The 15,327-nt window shown below is 35.9% G+C and overlaps 1 protein-coding gene across 1 annotated transcript; it reads right to left on the reverse strand.

Annotated features, from left to right (window-relative positions):
- Positions 1-1,098: 1,098 nt before the first annotated feature.
- LOC121327204 (phospholipid scramblase 2-like) lies at positions 1,099-9,125 on the reverse strand. The gene is made up of 7 exons (XM_041271085.1): positions 9,032-9,125; positions 4,188-4,273; positions 3,516-3,558; positions 2,720-2,940; positions 2,252-2,413; positions 1,734-1,895; positions 1,099-1,443 (listed from the first exon to the last, which is right to left on the reverse strand). The coding sequence occupies exons 1-7, from the start codon at positions 9,114-9,116 to the stop codon at positions 1,417-1,419; spliced, it is 786 nt and encodes a 261-aa protein (XP_041127019.1). The 5' UTR covers positions 9,117-9,125; the 3' UTR covers positions 1,099-1,416.
- Between the last annotated feature and the right edge of the window lie 6,202 nt (positions 9,126-15,327).

Below are 15,327 nucleotides of genomic sequence, written 5' to 3' on the forward strand. Positions count from 1 at the left end.
AGTGTAAACCCATCTTGTTTTATTCATATGTAGAAGAGGGAGGATTGGTTGAAATTTTGCTTAAATACACATGGCATTTAAGGAAAAGTTCAAAATGAAGACACCTTGAAAACAAAGTAAACATCGCCACCTACAGGAGAATGAAATGTCCCACTCCATTCTAAATCGAGTACTCTTAGCCATTACAGTTTTTAATACAATACAAGATATTGCATGCCACTCTCTGTATAAAAAAAACAACCAACAAGCCAGACAATGTGGGAGCGCTAAGCATGAGCAAAGTGGGTTCTTTCACTAAGCTGCTCTGACTATTAACACTACAAGGGTCCAAATTGGGTGGTTAATGAAAAGAGGGTAATCTAGTACTTCTCTTAGCATATTTCAAACTGTATTTAAATTATATGCAAAAAACTATTTTTCTTTGGAATCAGTACTGGCAAAAGTGCTGATAACAATATATTGCATGTATGTTGAACACATGGGGCCCTGTTTTGGAGCAATTACAGAGGGATATTTTAACATTAGAAAATAAACGACCCTGAACAACAATGTAACTGTTGCTTTCTGCAATCAAATATACATTTTTAAAATTTATTTTCCTGTAGCCATGGTTTTAGTCTCTCAGAAAACAAATGTTTTAATAGAATGTATTTGCTACTCCACACCGGTTTGCCAGTATGTTCCAGTTTCACGTAATTTAATTAGGGTTGTCAAGCAATTAAAAAATTAAATCGTGATTTATCCCGCAATGAAAAATTGGTTAAAAATCTTGGTTTTAATAGCATATTTAATTGACACAATTAATGCATCCATCTCATTCAAATTTGTTTTATTACTGATGCCATTATTATTACTATTATTATTATTATTAAGCATCAACTAGAATTTTAGGATTGAAAATAATAATAATAATAATTTAGACTTTTAGTTAACATTGTATAATGAAAGAAACTACAAAATGATTTCGTAAAAGTCTACTGGAAGCCATGATTGTAGTACAGTACTACTTGTTAGTTTTTGAAATGTCAATTTTTTCAATTTGTCAGTTTTTCATTACGTATATGGAAAATTACAAACCAGTATGTAATTCAATATGTTAACATAACATTATTCAGCAGGTTTTGACTTTATAAAGGAAAATATGCAAAACTTTGGCCATAGTTGTATACAATTATACACTGTATTAGATTTGTTTGTCCCTTTAAAAAAACGAGAAACATACATTACTAATTAAAAAAAAAAAAAAAAAAGAGATGTAATAGCTATTCAAGTTAAAAACCATGTGGTAACTTTTTAGAGATAAATGTCTTCTGTTTTCTTCTTGTGGAACTCAAATAGATGCCCCCAAAAGGAACATGGATGCAGTGGGTCCACAGCCTTGACTCTCACATACAGAATGATGGTTAACCTTGGTCATCATTTTTCTTCAAAGTACATGAAGTCCTGAAAACAAAAGTGAAATTGATCAGATTATAGTAAAAAGACAATCAGCAAACCTATTTGAACAGTTCATTGAATATCCAATGTGCTTAATCAAAAAGTCTTTATGCGTTGTTCTGTGACTAAATCATTTATTTTATTATTTTTATCAGGTATTTTATTATTTTATCAAAACAAACAAACAAAAAAAAAAACACACACACACACACAAAAACCACAGATTGTAGAGCTTTTGTATAAGCAACTATTTTGCCTTGACAACACATCTAAAAATGCAATATTTATACACTTACAATGAGGAAGCATGCTCCAATCATTACTGCTTTTATTTTAACATCCAGGTCCATAGGGAACTGTATTCCAAAGTTATCGGCATCAGTAAATGTCTTCCTAAGAAAGCCACTCCATTGCTTGCAGACTTTGCCAACTACATGAGTGTCATCAACAGATTTCACCTGCATAGATTTTCATAATTTTAGATTTTCAAAGCTTTTTAAAATCTGAAGAGAGGATAAATAAATATGCTGTCTGATTTCCAAGCAGCAACTTTCATTACAGTTTATTATACCAATCTATTAACAATATATGTACTAAATGGGTTCACACCTCAGGAGACACCTACAGCACCTTGTGTCCAGGTTGTAATCAGGCCAGGGGGTAAATCTGACCTACTAGAAACTTGCCATCCAACCGGTACTCATCATGAAGGATGGAATGTTGATAACTACATGAACATTCATTAACTGTCTGCATTGATTTTACAGTTCAGCTGATTTGACAGTAACGATTCCCCCCCCCCCCATGCATGTACCTCAAAGATAATATCAGAGCAGCATATGCAATCAGGACCTGGGCCCTCAAGTTTCAGGACAGGCTCCTTTCTTTCATTCTGAATGGTGAATTTAGGTTTTAAGGGATGCCAGTCTTGACTGATGTAACCAATTGGATTGCCTAGCGGGGCTTGCACTTCTAACTGTAAAAGAAAAAATAAAAAAATAAATCAGTGGCTACAGGGCTATTTTGTTTTATGAATGTTTAGGAAATTAGCTCTGAATCAGATTTTAAAATATGCCATTTAATATGGTTTTGTGTTTATACATTTTTGTGAAAAAAATACATAAAGTTAAGCTATTTTAATTTAGAATGATAATTCATTTATGAACATGAAATATAGTTGGCATTACATTTGTGAACATAAAATATAGTTGGCATTACATTTGTGAACATAAAAATAAAATGTGTCAATAAGTTGTTCCATAAAATACTATACATGTATTACCTCTTGAAGACAACAGGGACAGCAGCAGCTACCACATTTCAAAGGTCTGCTCAGGGTTAAAACTTCTTGGCCATAATTATCCAGGACCTTTATGGTAAAGGGACGCAGGGGCCCACACCAGTTTCGGGTACAGCAGTCGTTTTCTTCCACCGCAAAAAATACCTTTTGTCCTAAACTGTTTTTAATTTGATATTTGTTGTTACTCTTGCAGCCTAGAAGAACTAATTAAAGAACAAAGATAACTATTTTTTGTGTGCTTTTTCTAGCAGACATTTGTAAGCATACTCTCATTAAATACTACAGTAAGGTAGCACTTCCATTAAAAATATTGATAAGGTTCAGGGATAGTTTTATATACGGAATAGAGGAAGTCCTATGTTATGACAGCCAGAGACTGACTGGGCAAAATGTTCTCAACTGAACATAGCTCATGTGTCAATGACTGAACTACATGTACAGTTCACCTATATTCCTGTATATGTTGGGACTGTGTTAAACCAGGTATACAGGTATAGGGACTTTTATATCTGTTTCATCAATATCAATTGTGCTGATCAACAATCAAAATATCTGACCAATAACTCTGTCTATTTGAGATATGTAGCAGCACATTTTTAAAAGCTACCAAATTTTGATTAGATGTCTTAGATAAGATAAAAGATAACAACACACTGCAGGGAATATATAGACTGTGGTTCTTTTTTATAGCATATCGTGGCATTTTGTAGATTCGAGAAACACAGGATCAGACTTTCTGTTTTGAATCTAAATTACATTAGGGAGATAACACTCTTACTTTCAATAAGCTTTGTTTGTTGATGAATAAGCAGTTGATCAATCTGAAAAGATATTACATTAAGTTTTTAATTACATACAAATCAAAATAAATAACAGTTCTTGAGAATGGAAGTATATGCATAGCTAAAGGATATTTTTCAGGTCTGGAATTTTATAAAGTGGTTGTTTTTACTTGGATAAAATACCAAGCACCTGTGAATATGTTGTATAGCATGTATATTATCATTCTACAGATCATGATTGACTCAGAACGTCGTTATATCACTGCGCGATAATATAAGTATTTAGATTTCACAATACACAGGGAGCTTGTTCAAGGAACAGTCTATTTAGTATGCTTGCTTGAAAGATGGGTTCTTTGTGCACTGGGTGCATAGCCTGTAGGCAGCCCTTGGCAATTTAGCCTCCCCATCCATGGGTGTGCTAGAACCAATGCATGATCCACAGCAAAGATCAGCAACTTGGCACAGCCCAGAACGGCAATCTAACTGTAGAACTCACCTTGCATTTACCAGGTAAAAACATACATAGCAGTATATATTTAACATATCCCCCCCAAAAAAGGAAATAAATACAGAACATCAATAAACATTTATGGGAATTAAGTATACATGTAACATGTGTGAATAATGTTAATCAGATGAAAAAAAAAAAACAAGGTATTGTTTACCAGTGTCAAATATTCCAGTCCTGGTGGACAGGCTGCAGGCCTCCATGGTGCTGACATTGATTCGATAGTTGGTAATGGTATGTATTCTAGGATTGTAACAGAAAGGAACAGGGAGATGTAAGAAGCCAATAAGTGGTGTGTACCACTGTGCCATTGTACAGACTTGGTGCTGAAAAAGGGAAGGAATCTTTTTTTATAAAAGGCCAATAAAGAATGCTTTATTTATTTATTTATTGCAGGTCATCCACAATGAATATACTGGTAAACTAGCTCGTCATTATCTGAAAAATGTCTGTTTGCTTAATATAAACACACCCCTCAAATTCTGACTATACACTGTACCAGCACAGAGGTTCTGTGTGGCTAAAATATGAGAACACACAGACATAATCCTCAAGACTTTTATACAGAATTACTCATTCATAATTGTATGTTTTTTTTTTGTTTTTAATATATACATTGTATTTTATTGTTTTCCAGGACACCCTTGTAAATGTGGCCTTGGTCCCCATTGGTAAATCTCCTGGTTAAAAAAATAAAGAAATATACAATACAGATTACAAGTCATAGGAACATTCTGTTTGCATAAGTATGTTAGCAAGAAACAAGCCAATCATTTTAACTGCACTTTGCTGATACACCCTAAATGTTTGTCTTGTTTTATAACAATTAGTAGACATTTTTCCAACTCGTCAATCAGGACAAACTTTGCAGTGGGAATACTTTTGGAAATTGGGCCCATATCTGGATTGTTATGTGCGAAATAAGGAAAAGTACACTTTCTATTTCAGATTTGTGTAAATAACACTACATTTTGCTATTTAGCCCATTAAATAAGGAAACAAAAAAAAGGTTACTCGTTACCACAGCACCACCAAGTGTTGGCTTTTGGAATATAACTTAAGTTTATATCATCTTCATGTACAGTATGCACGGACATGTAAACATTTCCTTCAATTGTACTTTAGAAGTTCTTTGAACTATCATATTAGTTTCAATTCCAAAAAGTGTACGGAACCATGCAATGATTTAATGTGCTGGCACTGTAGTGAAACACCAATGGAATAATATTGTTTTTCTACTAATGAGCCCCTTTTGGCATTAGCTGCCAAGCTGCTGTGATCAACAATATTTGAATAGCAGAAAAGAAGGGGGAAAGCACAGTTCTGAATTTGTACAATGTGTACACCACTTGCTAGGTTATGAATTAAAACCACACAAACAATTAAAAAAAAAAAAAAAAAAAAAAAAAAAAGAGAACCACAATTTGCAAATCCTGTTTGCTCCGACGTGCTGCAGCACCACAGATGTTCGTGAAACCCTCTGTGGTGATGTTCTTTTGTTTCAGCTTGAGCAGAAACTCATCCACTACAGAATATTCATTTTTTAAAACAGCAAGCAAGTCTGGTCAGATTTGTTTCCTTGACAAGTGAGAGTGCAGTGTCCACACAACAACAGCTACACTTACAACGAAAATAGAGGTGGCGTGCTATGACTGTAGCGCTGTCATTACTAAAAGAAATCTACTTGACCCTGTATTTTTTTTATTATGACAGGGATTTACAGCAAACTTCTAAGTACTGCGCCAGTGGGTGTCAATTTATGGTACCAGTAATTAAAGAGAGGCTACACTAATATTTGGGGTGTTAAGCATAAAAAGAACAGTGCTATAAATTAAACATGTTTACAAGAACTTGTTAAAATGATATTACAGAAAATTGTATGATATTTTCATACCTATTTTTGCCCATGAGGGTTATAGACAGGTATAACAGGTAACATTCTGCTTGTACTGTTAAAGGGTGCATAAGGACCTTTTTATTTTATTGTGTTACATGTTCCCATGTGTTGCTACAACTGTTTACGTAAGGTGTATATTGTTTAAAACTATATATATATATATATATATATATATATATATATATATATATATATATATATATATATATATATATATTTTTTTTACATTTTGAATACTTGTTTAAACTTTTAAATTGCATTCCCTGCCTCAAGATGGCTTCCCGTGTACCCGCATGGACTGCTCAGAACTACATTTCCCATCATCCTCCTGCTCGCTGGTAAATCCAACTCAGTTACATATGTGAGCAGGAGGATGATGGGAACTGTAACTCTAAATGATTCTATTTTTAAAGAGAGGTTACAACTACTGTAATTACTGTGTAGTAAAAGAAACAGCTTTCCATTATACTTTTGATGTGAAATAATTACTTAGGTACATATATTCATATCTTTTCAGTAATACAGAATCAATTGCATCGCACAATGGATATAACTTATTTTACTAATCCTATTTTGTTTTGCAGTTTCTTTCTTGAACTTACTATAAAGTACACCTAATACATAGTGGCTAGTGCACTATAATCAATCGATTCACAATCTATCAATTGAAGAGCCGCCTCCCCACCGCCATTGAGGCTGTGTTTATTAATGATCAGAATATTGAATTAATCAGTCACAGTAGTCAATAGACTGCTCATCACATTCATGAACTGTTCACACAGCACATAGTGACACTCATGTGGTGGCTGAGCAACAGGATGCGCATGACTTGGAAGTGGATGAGCATTACCTGCAATCACAAGAGCAACACTTTATAGGACTTCAAAAGAATAGTTCACTTTTCATCTAATACAATTTTGCCTCTCTATGAAACGTCACACAAAGGTGATGGGCAAGCATTTGATGCTCAGAGCATTTCACATTAACTGACTAAGACATGAAGCAAAGCGGGGATTCAGGCAGGGAACTCACTTTTAAATTCAAATCAAGCTTATTAAGTGTCGATAACCAGACAATTGTCAATCGAAATAGCAGTACCTTATCGCTAACAACGTAATTACTGTCCATTGATCATCGGGGAAGGGATTCAAATCTTACCGGATCCATTATCTCCCTGCTGTGAGCTAGCGTTTGCCTCCTCCTCCCCAGCCTCATCTAAGCAGAGGGGCAGCTATCTGCCCTCTGCCCATGGCTTTCATACAGTCAGCTTCTCCACTTATCAGCGGAAAAAAAATTATGAGCAGGGGATCCCTGAGGTGAGGCCAAAAGCCACAGATGTATTTTATGTCAAATGTGTTATCCTAGAACGAATAACATAGAATGTAATAAATATTTTATCTATCGCATGAGTTCTCTAACTGAGTGTTCATGTCAAAACTGATCAGAGGAGCTGAACTAATCTAAATCAATGATTTTAAAGCAGATCATTTCCTGTTATGTGTACATCAGGACTTCACAGTAGCCGTGTGTTCGGTGACAAAACTGGTGTGTCATTGTCTAACTAACTGGACTATTGCTACCATCTGGTGGCCATATAACGTAACAGCATTTTGTAAACAATTCTTATTTCTTTAGGTAAATGTTCGGTTCTGCACATAGGGAACAGGCAAAATGTAGAACTTTACCTGAGTACTCCATAACAGTGCCCACATATTTTCCTTAAAAACAAATACAGGGTTAATAGGTACCTGCATATTTTGCTCTACTGACTGCTGTGCTTGTTTTTCTGCATTTCTAAATGGAGCTTATAACCTCCTTTGAGTAAACTAACTGATCTTAATAGGAAATGCAAAATGTTCTGAATCACTTTTGGGGGTTTTCAAATCTAAAAAATGGTTGTCACAACAGACAAAGGTCCTGCCATCTGAGGGCAATTATTATACATGATGGGACCTCCCGTTGCAGTAATTGTACACCTGCTCCTTACACAGTTAATTCACATGCCTGGGCTCTTCACACGAGGGTTAGACCTACACGTTCAACTACTTCATAACCAGACTAGGCAAAAAGACAACTCCAGTTATTATAGCGAATTAAACAGTTCAGCTTTCATTGGTCTGCGTTAAGAAAAATGTAACAAATGCGATAGTCCAGGTTTAATGCTAAGGAAACTGTAAACAGGCTGGTTCACACTCGATTCACACAAACGCTACCAAACGCATCACTTTGCGTTCGAATCGTAGACGTTGCGGAAGAGTTGGCAGGTTTGCACCTCACTCGCGTTGAACCAATCAAACGCTTTTCTCTTTCCTTCGAATTTTACAAGTAACATACAATTTACCTTTTTATTATTTTAAATAAATTACACTTGTATAGGTGTAGCGGAAAATGCCTAAAGTATATATATAAGGCGTTGCGGTGATAAAGTGCAGTTAAATGCGGCTGTGTGCACGACTCCCCGAACCTCGAGTAGTCTTTTTTTAAACCAGTCCGAATGGACGGACTCATGGAGAAGATCGCTCAGTGTGAACTACAGCCTGCGTCCGTTCGTAGTCTGTCTGAATGGTATGCCCAATGTGAACCAGTCGTAATCAGTTATAACCCGCATGTAGGCCGTTTTTAGTAAAATTTGCTTTCTTTGCATTTAAGACTTCAGTGTCAACATACCAATGTTACAGATGCTGAAGTGCAACTTCATTGTGAATTCTCCAAACATATCTTGATCCAGTAGGGAATACAGTACTAAATGACTAAAATACTTACATTAATATGTATCCAGTAATATACAATCAATTTCACCGTGGATATACCCCACTGTGCTCCGTTGTGTCTAATCTTAACTGGCTACTGAATCTGGATCTAACGCAACTACATTTGAACGTTGTTTTCGGATCTTGGTGTTTGGTAGAATACAAATGCTTTTAATTTCGTAAGATTCGTGTTAACACTGAGAAGCTAGTTCTATGAATCCGAATCACTTTATTTGCTTAGCATACTTCCAGGAAACAGAGTAGCCTATAGACAATGAAATGCATAAAATAAACAGTTTCTTTCATATTCCTTTGTTAACCGTTACATTGTAAATCTTATAACTTAGTACTCACCCAAAAAATGAAGTTGATAGAACATACAAATTACCCAAATACACGTTGTTTTAGCTTTATACAAAGCAACCTGAATATAGAGCATCCAAGCTGTTTATGCTGTAAACCAATTGGTCGTTTTCAAAATATATCATCTGCACCACTAACGTCGACGCCTGGCTTCTGTGGTCGCCTTGTATGATCACGGGGGTTTAACCCTATACTCTCAGGTGCATAGGCCTACAGTATTTGCCAAATATATTAGCAGTGCTTATTACCTGACAGGATCCAAATTAAACTACGTAATTAAATTAAAAACAACAGCAGTCACCGATGAGAGCTCATCAAGTCGTTCTTGTCTGAATACAAGTCGAGTGCTAAATCTCAAACTGCAGGCTGGTGTTGAAAAAGCTAGAAACCCTTATCAAAAAGGATTGTATTGTGCTGGTACGTTCATTTGTACATGTAGCCGAGTAAATCTATTAAAGGCAGTCCCGATTAAATTAGATCTAATTCAAGTACAGTCTGGTTTTGTGGTAAATGTGAAACGAAGCAATACGAAGGATGCTTGTTTTTTTTTTTTTTTTTTTTTTTTTTTTTTAAGATTAAAGTCTGCTGATAGACATTGTATTAGATCAAATCTCATGCATTCAGCGCGAGTCTCACTCACCTGCTTGCTAATCTCACGCATTATAACAGCTTGGTTTTTATTGCCATTATTTTTTTATTCTAAGATAGTGAAGAAATTATATTGAAAAAGCTTTATTATATGTGTGAGAACTACAAACGTATTAACATGCTGTTGTAGTGGAACTTCTGTCTTTTTAAGTACATAATATAATTATAATAATTGGAGTAAAGTCACAGGGGAGGTCGTTGCAAAATTAATTAGATAATAAAAATAATAAATCTGTATTTGGTTTAATGGCACTAAACAGCTCGGTTTAAACTGCACTCCGGGATTGAGCATCACCGCATTTACATACAGACTTAGGAAAAAAAAAGGTTTAAAATATAACTAGTCCGTGTTTAAGATTAAAAAGATACATAGTCTGGTCTGATTCATATAGAAAAACTTATGAATACAACTGCACTATATGGGATTGAAAAAGAAATACCGTGCCATATACATTGCCCTGGGTGTGGGGCTACCAGAACTGTAAGGTGTTCTATTTTGATCCATAGGGATACATTGCAACTCCGTAATGATTGCGTCAATAAGGAATTCACGAAAGCTGCAGAGGAAACCAACAAGTTTGCCCTCTTGAATGATCTGTAGTGTCATCACTGATTAGTGTTTTCCTGGATACGACGCACCTGCCAACTGGCAGCCTGACCAGTTGTGTTTGCAACTTTAATCAGGTATGTGAGGAATTTGCTGCTTTGTTTTGATGCGCAGCATCTATAGACAGTTCAACTAAGAAGGATTCCTGAATTCAACTGGATGCATGTTTAGGACAAGTTTACGGACATTGGCGCCATCTTGTGGTAGAACTGTAGAACATTAAAAAAGCATTTCGTTTTATTTTAGTTTTGTGAAGGTAAATACAGTAAGTTTAACAGACCTATTCTCTTAGTTCATCTCTGTTTCTGTTTAAAATAACAACACAGATGTATTCACAATAATGTAAATACACCTACTGCAGTACAGCACAGTGAACTGCACCACAAACAGGGGGAAGTGAAACCCAGATGTTGTCTCCTGTGTCCTTTCTCTTGGAGTTTATAGTATAGAAACTGATTTCGTTTGTTTTTTATTGAAGTGAAAATTGTTAAAACTTACAACCCCCTTTTTGTTTTCGGTGTGCGTTGCTGTGCAGACTGGTTCAGGTGATTTCCAAGTTTCTCTTATGTATCTAAAATTGTCTGCATGTAGTGAAAAACCACAAGAGAAAACAGGTTATATATATTTTTTCTTGTCTAACCACACCACCTTGTTCAGTTACAGAATAGTATCTCAACAGTGCAAGCCAATAGCCCCATTACTTTAATATAAACCATGCACATACAAACCACGAAACTAAAAGAACACACAGCTACAACTAGGTCAAACTTTTACAGTGTAGTATAAAACCAAAACACCTCATGCTCAATAGTTGGACATTTTTTATCTACATCAGGTCCTTCAATTGTTCGCTTGTGGCATAAATAAATAAAATGCTGTATCAATGGACACAGTCAGTCGTTCTGCTTGACAAATGATATCTTCCATACACCTGTAGGAAAATATAAATGTGACCATGTACACCAACTGGAATGCATAAGAGAGTGTCTTTTGTACTACGATGAAAGAAAGTTAATTGTGTAAAATGTTTTGCAAGTGTGTGTGGAATGGAAGTAGCTTTGTGTAGCTGTTCTAAAGAAGTGTTTCTCAGTGTAGATACAGAACATCCTGCTAATGGCACACTTCGTGGTAAAACAACACTGACGTTTCCTGAGGGATTATTTATAATCACGTATTAACATTACAAAACACAATGAAAAATACTTTGAAATGACAACTTGAGAATATCAGATTTGCAAATATCATTAATATAGGTCCTTGTTATATGTTATGCTGCTACAAAAGAAAGCATTTTTTAAATAAAACCAATTGAATTTAAATTCTACAGCATGTCTTCCAGTTTCATCTATAGCTGATCCTGTGATGGACGTTGTTGGTTTTATATGTAAAAGTGTAGTAAGGGCAGTAACAGTGTATTTTTGTATGCCTCTCTTGGAAGTCATGTTACTGAACTTGTCTGAATGAGAATGGTACGGCAGTCGTTTAAAAGTAAATCTGAAATAAAAATCATTAATAAGCAATAACAATCACAATGCAACCGTTAAGGGTTTTGTTTTTAAAGATCCAAGTGCTTGTGTTAGCAGCTCGCAATTAAAAAACATTCCCAAGCAACGACTGTCCAAACAAATTCAGTACAAACAGCCTTTGTAGAGACACCTGCAGTCTGTTTAAACTCAACCAAAGTGACCTTTTTACACATTATAGCAGGCCTGTGTCTTGTCCTCTTCTAGCACCATACCCCTGGCTTGCTGTTTGGACACTTGACAAAACATGCATTTTCTCCACCATTCTGGTTTACACATTTACTTCAGCAGGAAAAAAAGAGGATATTTTGTTAATGTGTTTGCCATTAAAAGCTGTCATTAAAGTTGATAACCTGTTAAATTAAAAGAACAGATGAGCATGCCCTTTAGATGTTACTTCAAGGGTTGATTATGTCGTTTCTGTGCAGATGTAATCTTTGACACACACACACACACACACACACACACACACACACACACAATTCTTGTAGTCTAAAGGGAAAATCAGATTTAGTTCTGTCTAAATCAGCAGCCTTCTGTGGATGGTTGGTTATAGGCCTAGGTATATGTTTCTGCATCCACACTGATGTTTCACAAGGAACAGTGTAATGTGTGTTTAGAACAAGAGGCAGCAATCTTATAGTATAGGTAATATGGACCTAGGGGACATCAAGGAATCTGGAGAGCAATGCTGTAGGATCTAAATGAGCAATTGTGTTTATTTTTAGATGCCAGTATCACATCTGGACTTCAGTCTGTTGAACCAGCCTAAATATGAACACCAAAGTGAGAAGACCAGTAACCCATGTGGGATGAGAAGGCAGAAGGATGAGAAAGTGGAGCTACTGGTTGACACAAGGATCTGCAGAGTGCACTGGAGTCACACATTGCTGCATATCTCATTACAGTAGCACGTTAGTACTCTGGTTGCTGTTTGATTTTCTGTATTCTTCTGTATTGTATTGGGTAACTTGCCCATTATTTTCATTTTTTAATGGCTGAGAAATTGATTTAATTGCATTTTAATAGTGATATCATTAAAAAAAAAAAAAAAAAAAAAAAAAAAAAAACAAAAAAAAAAAAAAAAACTCACTTAACCTTGACAACAAAGGTCAGTTCGGGTGATTGCAATGAGCCATGGCTGCATTTCCTCTTCTTTATGTTTGTTTGTTTTGATAAGGTACAGTTCTTTTGATAAAGTTTGATAATGCAATGATAACAACACTATCATTGTGTGAAGAATTTTGATGTAAATCGTCATGGTTGGTGTGCATGAGGCCGATTAACATCTCTATAGCCACCTGCATTCTATACCACATTACAGGTACAGCAGACTAGAAAATGCTATGGTTTTGAATATTATAGGATTCAAATTAGGTGTGGTATTTCAGTAAGCCTGTAATTTCTGTTTTGCTGACTTGCCACAAAACAGAAATTATTACTTATTACTTTGACATAAAATATGATGTTAGAGGTAAATTATAGTAATGTCAATAGTCTAAATTGAGACTTTATTGTGTTTTTCAGATTTGTGTGTGTGTGTGTGTATAATATATATATATATATATATATATATATATATATACACATGGATGAAGGTTATATTTGCATCCTGAGCCATTTGAAGAAAAAGACATAATACCACAGTAGTGATGTCAAAAAATGATAATTCCTCTAGAGGAAAATATGCTTGAGCTTTGACCCATTCAACTCCTCATTCAACAATCACTTTCAATTCAAACACAAAATGTCTAGTTTTCAATCACTCGACAACACCCACAGTACAGAAATGTTCATTAATGATTAACAAAATGAGAATACGTTAACAAAAAAAAAAAAATGTAAAGCTGGTACATTCATATCTCAGTGAAACTGGAGAGGAACTGGAAATGAAAGCAAGGTAAAGGCAATCATCCAAATAAAGCTGAAGCACTAACGGATAATGACATAACACGTCTGTGCAGCACTGAAACACTACGTTTAAAAAAAACCAGCTGTGCTGCTGAACCTCGTCTTCTTTAATATTAGCATCACAAGGGTATCCATGTATTATAAAAAATAATAGATGGGCCTAGTTACAGGAAAACAATTTAATCTTTGGTCTTGTAATTTATGATGGAATTATTTTCCTGTAACTCACTGAAGCTTATCTATTATATATGTGGATGGCACAGGCGATTTGGTCCCACAGACGTTCTGTTGGACTCAAGAGAAAAAAGCAGGCCATGGCAAGACCTCGACATTGTTTTCTTGAAGTCATGCAATTGTAATCCTGGCACTGTGTGGTCTTGCATTGTCCTGCTGAAAAATCAATTGGCTTGCAGGAACAGAAAAACTGTTGCTTCTGTTCATCAATGTATTGCTGAGCAGTAAGGTTGCCCTTATTCTGCACCAATGGTGTTCTTGTGTTAACACATCACATCATCACACTTCCACCTCCCCACTGGTTGGCTTGAACAACGCAACAGTCAGCATAACGTTCACCACGACGTCTCCACGTATGCTGTCTTCCGTCAGGTCTGTCAAGGGCAAAATGTCATTTATCAGTGAATAACTCACTCCACCACTCTCTCTCTCTCTGCCACCACCTCAGATGTTTCTTCCAGAACAACCTTGTACTTGGCTTGATTCATGCCAAAGCTGCCCGATTCCAGCCTTGCTGAAGCACCCCCAGATCATCACCGATCCTCCACCACATTTCACAGTGGGTGCGAGACACTGTGGCTTGTAGGCCTCTCCAGGTCTTTGTCTAACTATTAGACGACAAGGTGTTGGGCAAAGCTGAAAATTGGACTCATCTGGGGGTGCTTCAGCAAGGCTGGAATCGGGCAGATTTGTCTTTGTGAAGGGCGCATGAATCAAGCCAAGTACAAGGTTGTCCTGGAAGAAAACTTGCTTCCTTCTGCTCTGACAATGTTCCCCAACTCTGAGGATTGGTTTTTCCAGCAGGACAATGTTCCATGCCACACAGCCAGGTCAATCAAGGTGTGGATGGAGGACCACCAGGTCACGACCACGACCCCAGCCCAATCTCCAGACCTGAACCCCATTGAATACCTTTGGAGTGTGATCAAGAGGAAGATGGATGGTCACAACCCATCAAACAAAGCCGAGCTGCTTGAATTTTTGCGCCAGGAGTGGCATAAAGTCACCCAACATCAATGTGAAAGACTGGTGGAGAGCATGCCAAGACGCATGAAAGCTGTGCTTGAAAATCAGGGTTATTCCACCAAATATTGATTTCTGAACTCTTCCTAAGTTAAAACACTAGTATTGTGTTGTTTAAAAATGAATCTGAACTTATTTTCTTTGCATTATTCGAGGTCTGACAACACTGCATCTTTTTTGTTATTTTGACCAGTTGTCATTTTCTGCAAATAAATGCCCTAAATGACAATATTTTTATTTGGAATTTGGGAGAAATGTTGTCAGTAGTTTATAGAATAAAACAAAAATGTTCATTTTACCCAAACACATACCTATAAATAGTAAAACCAGAGAAACTGATA

The sequence above is a fragment of the Polyodon spathula genome, chromosome 14 (assembly GCF_017654505.1).
Source record: "Polyodon spathula isolate WHYD16114869_AA chromosome 14, ASM1765450v1, whole genome shotgun sequence".
NCBI lineage: Eukaryota > Metazoa > Chordata > Actinopteri > Acipenseriformes > Polyodontidae > Polyodon > Polyodon spathula.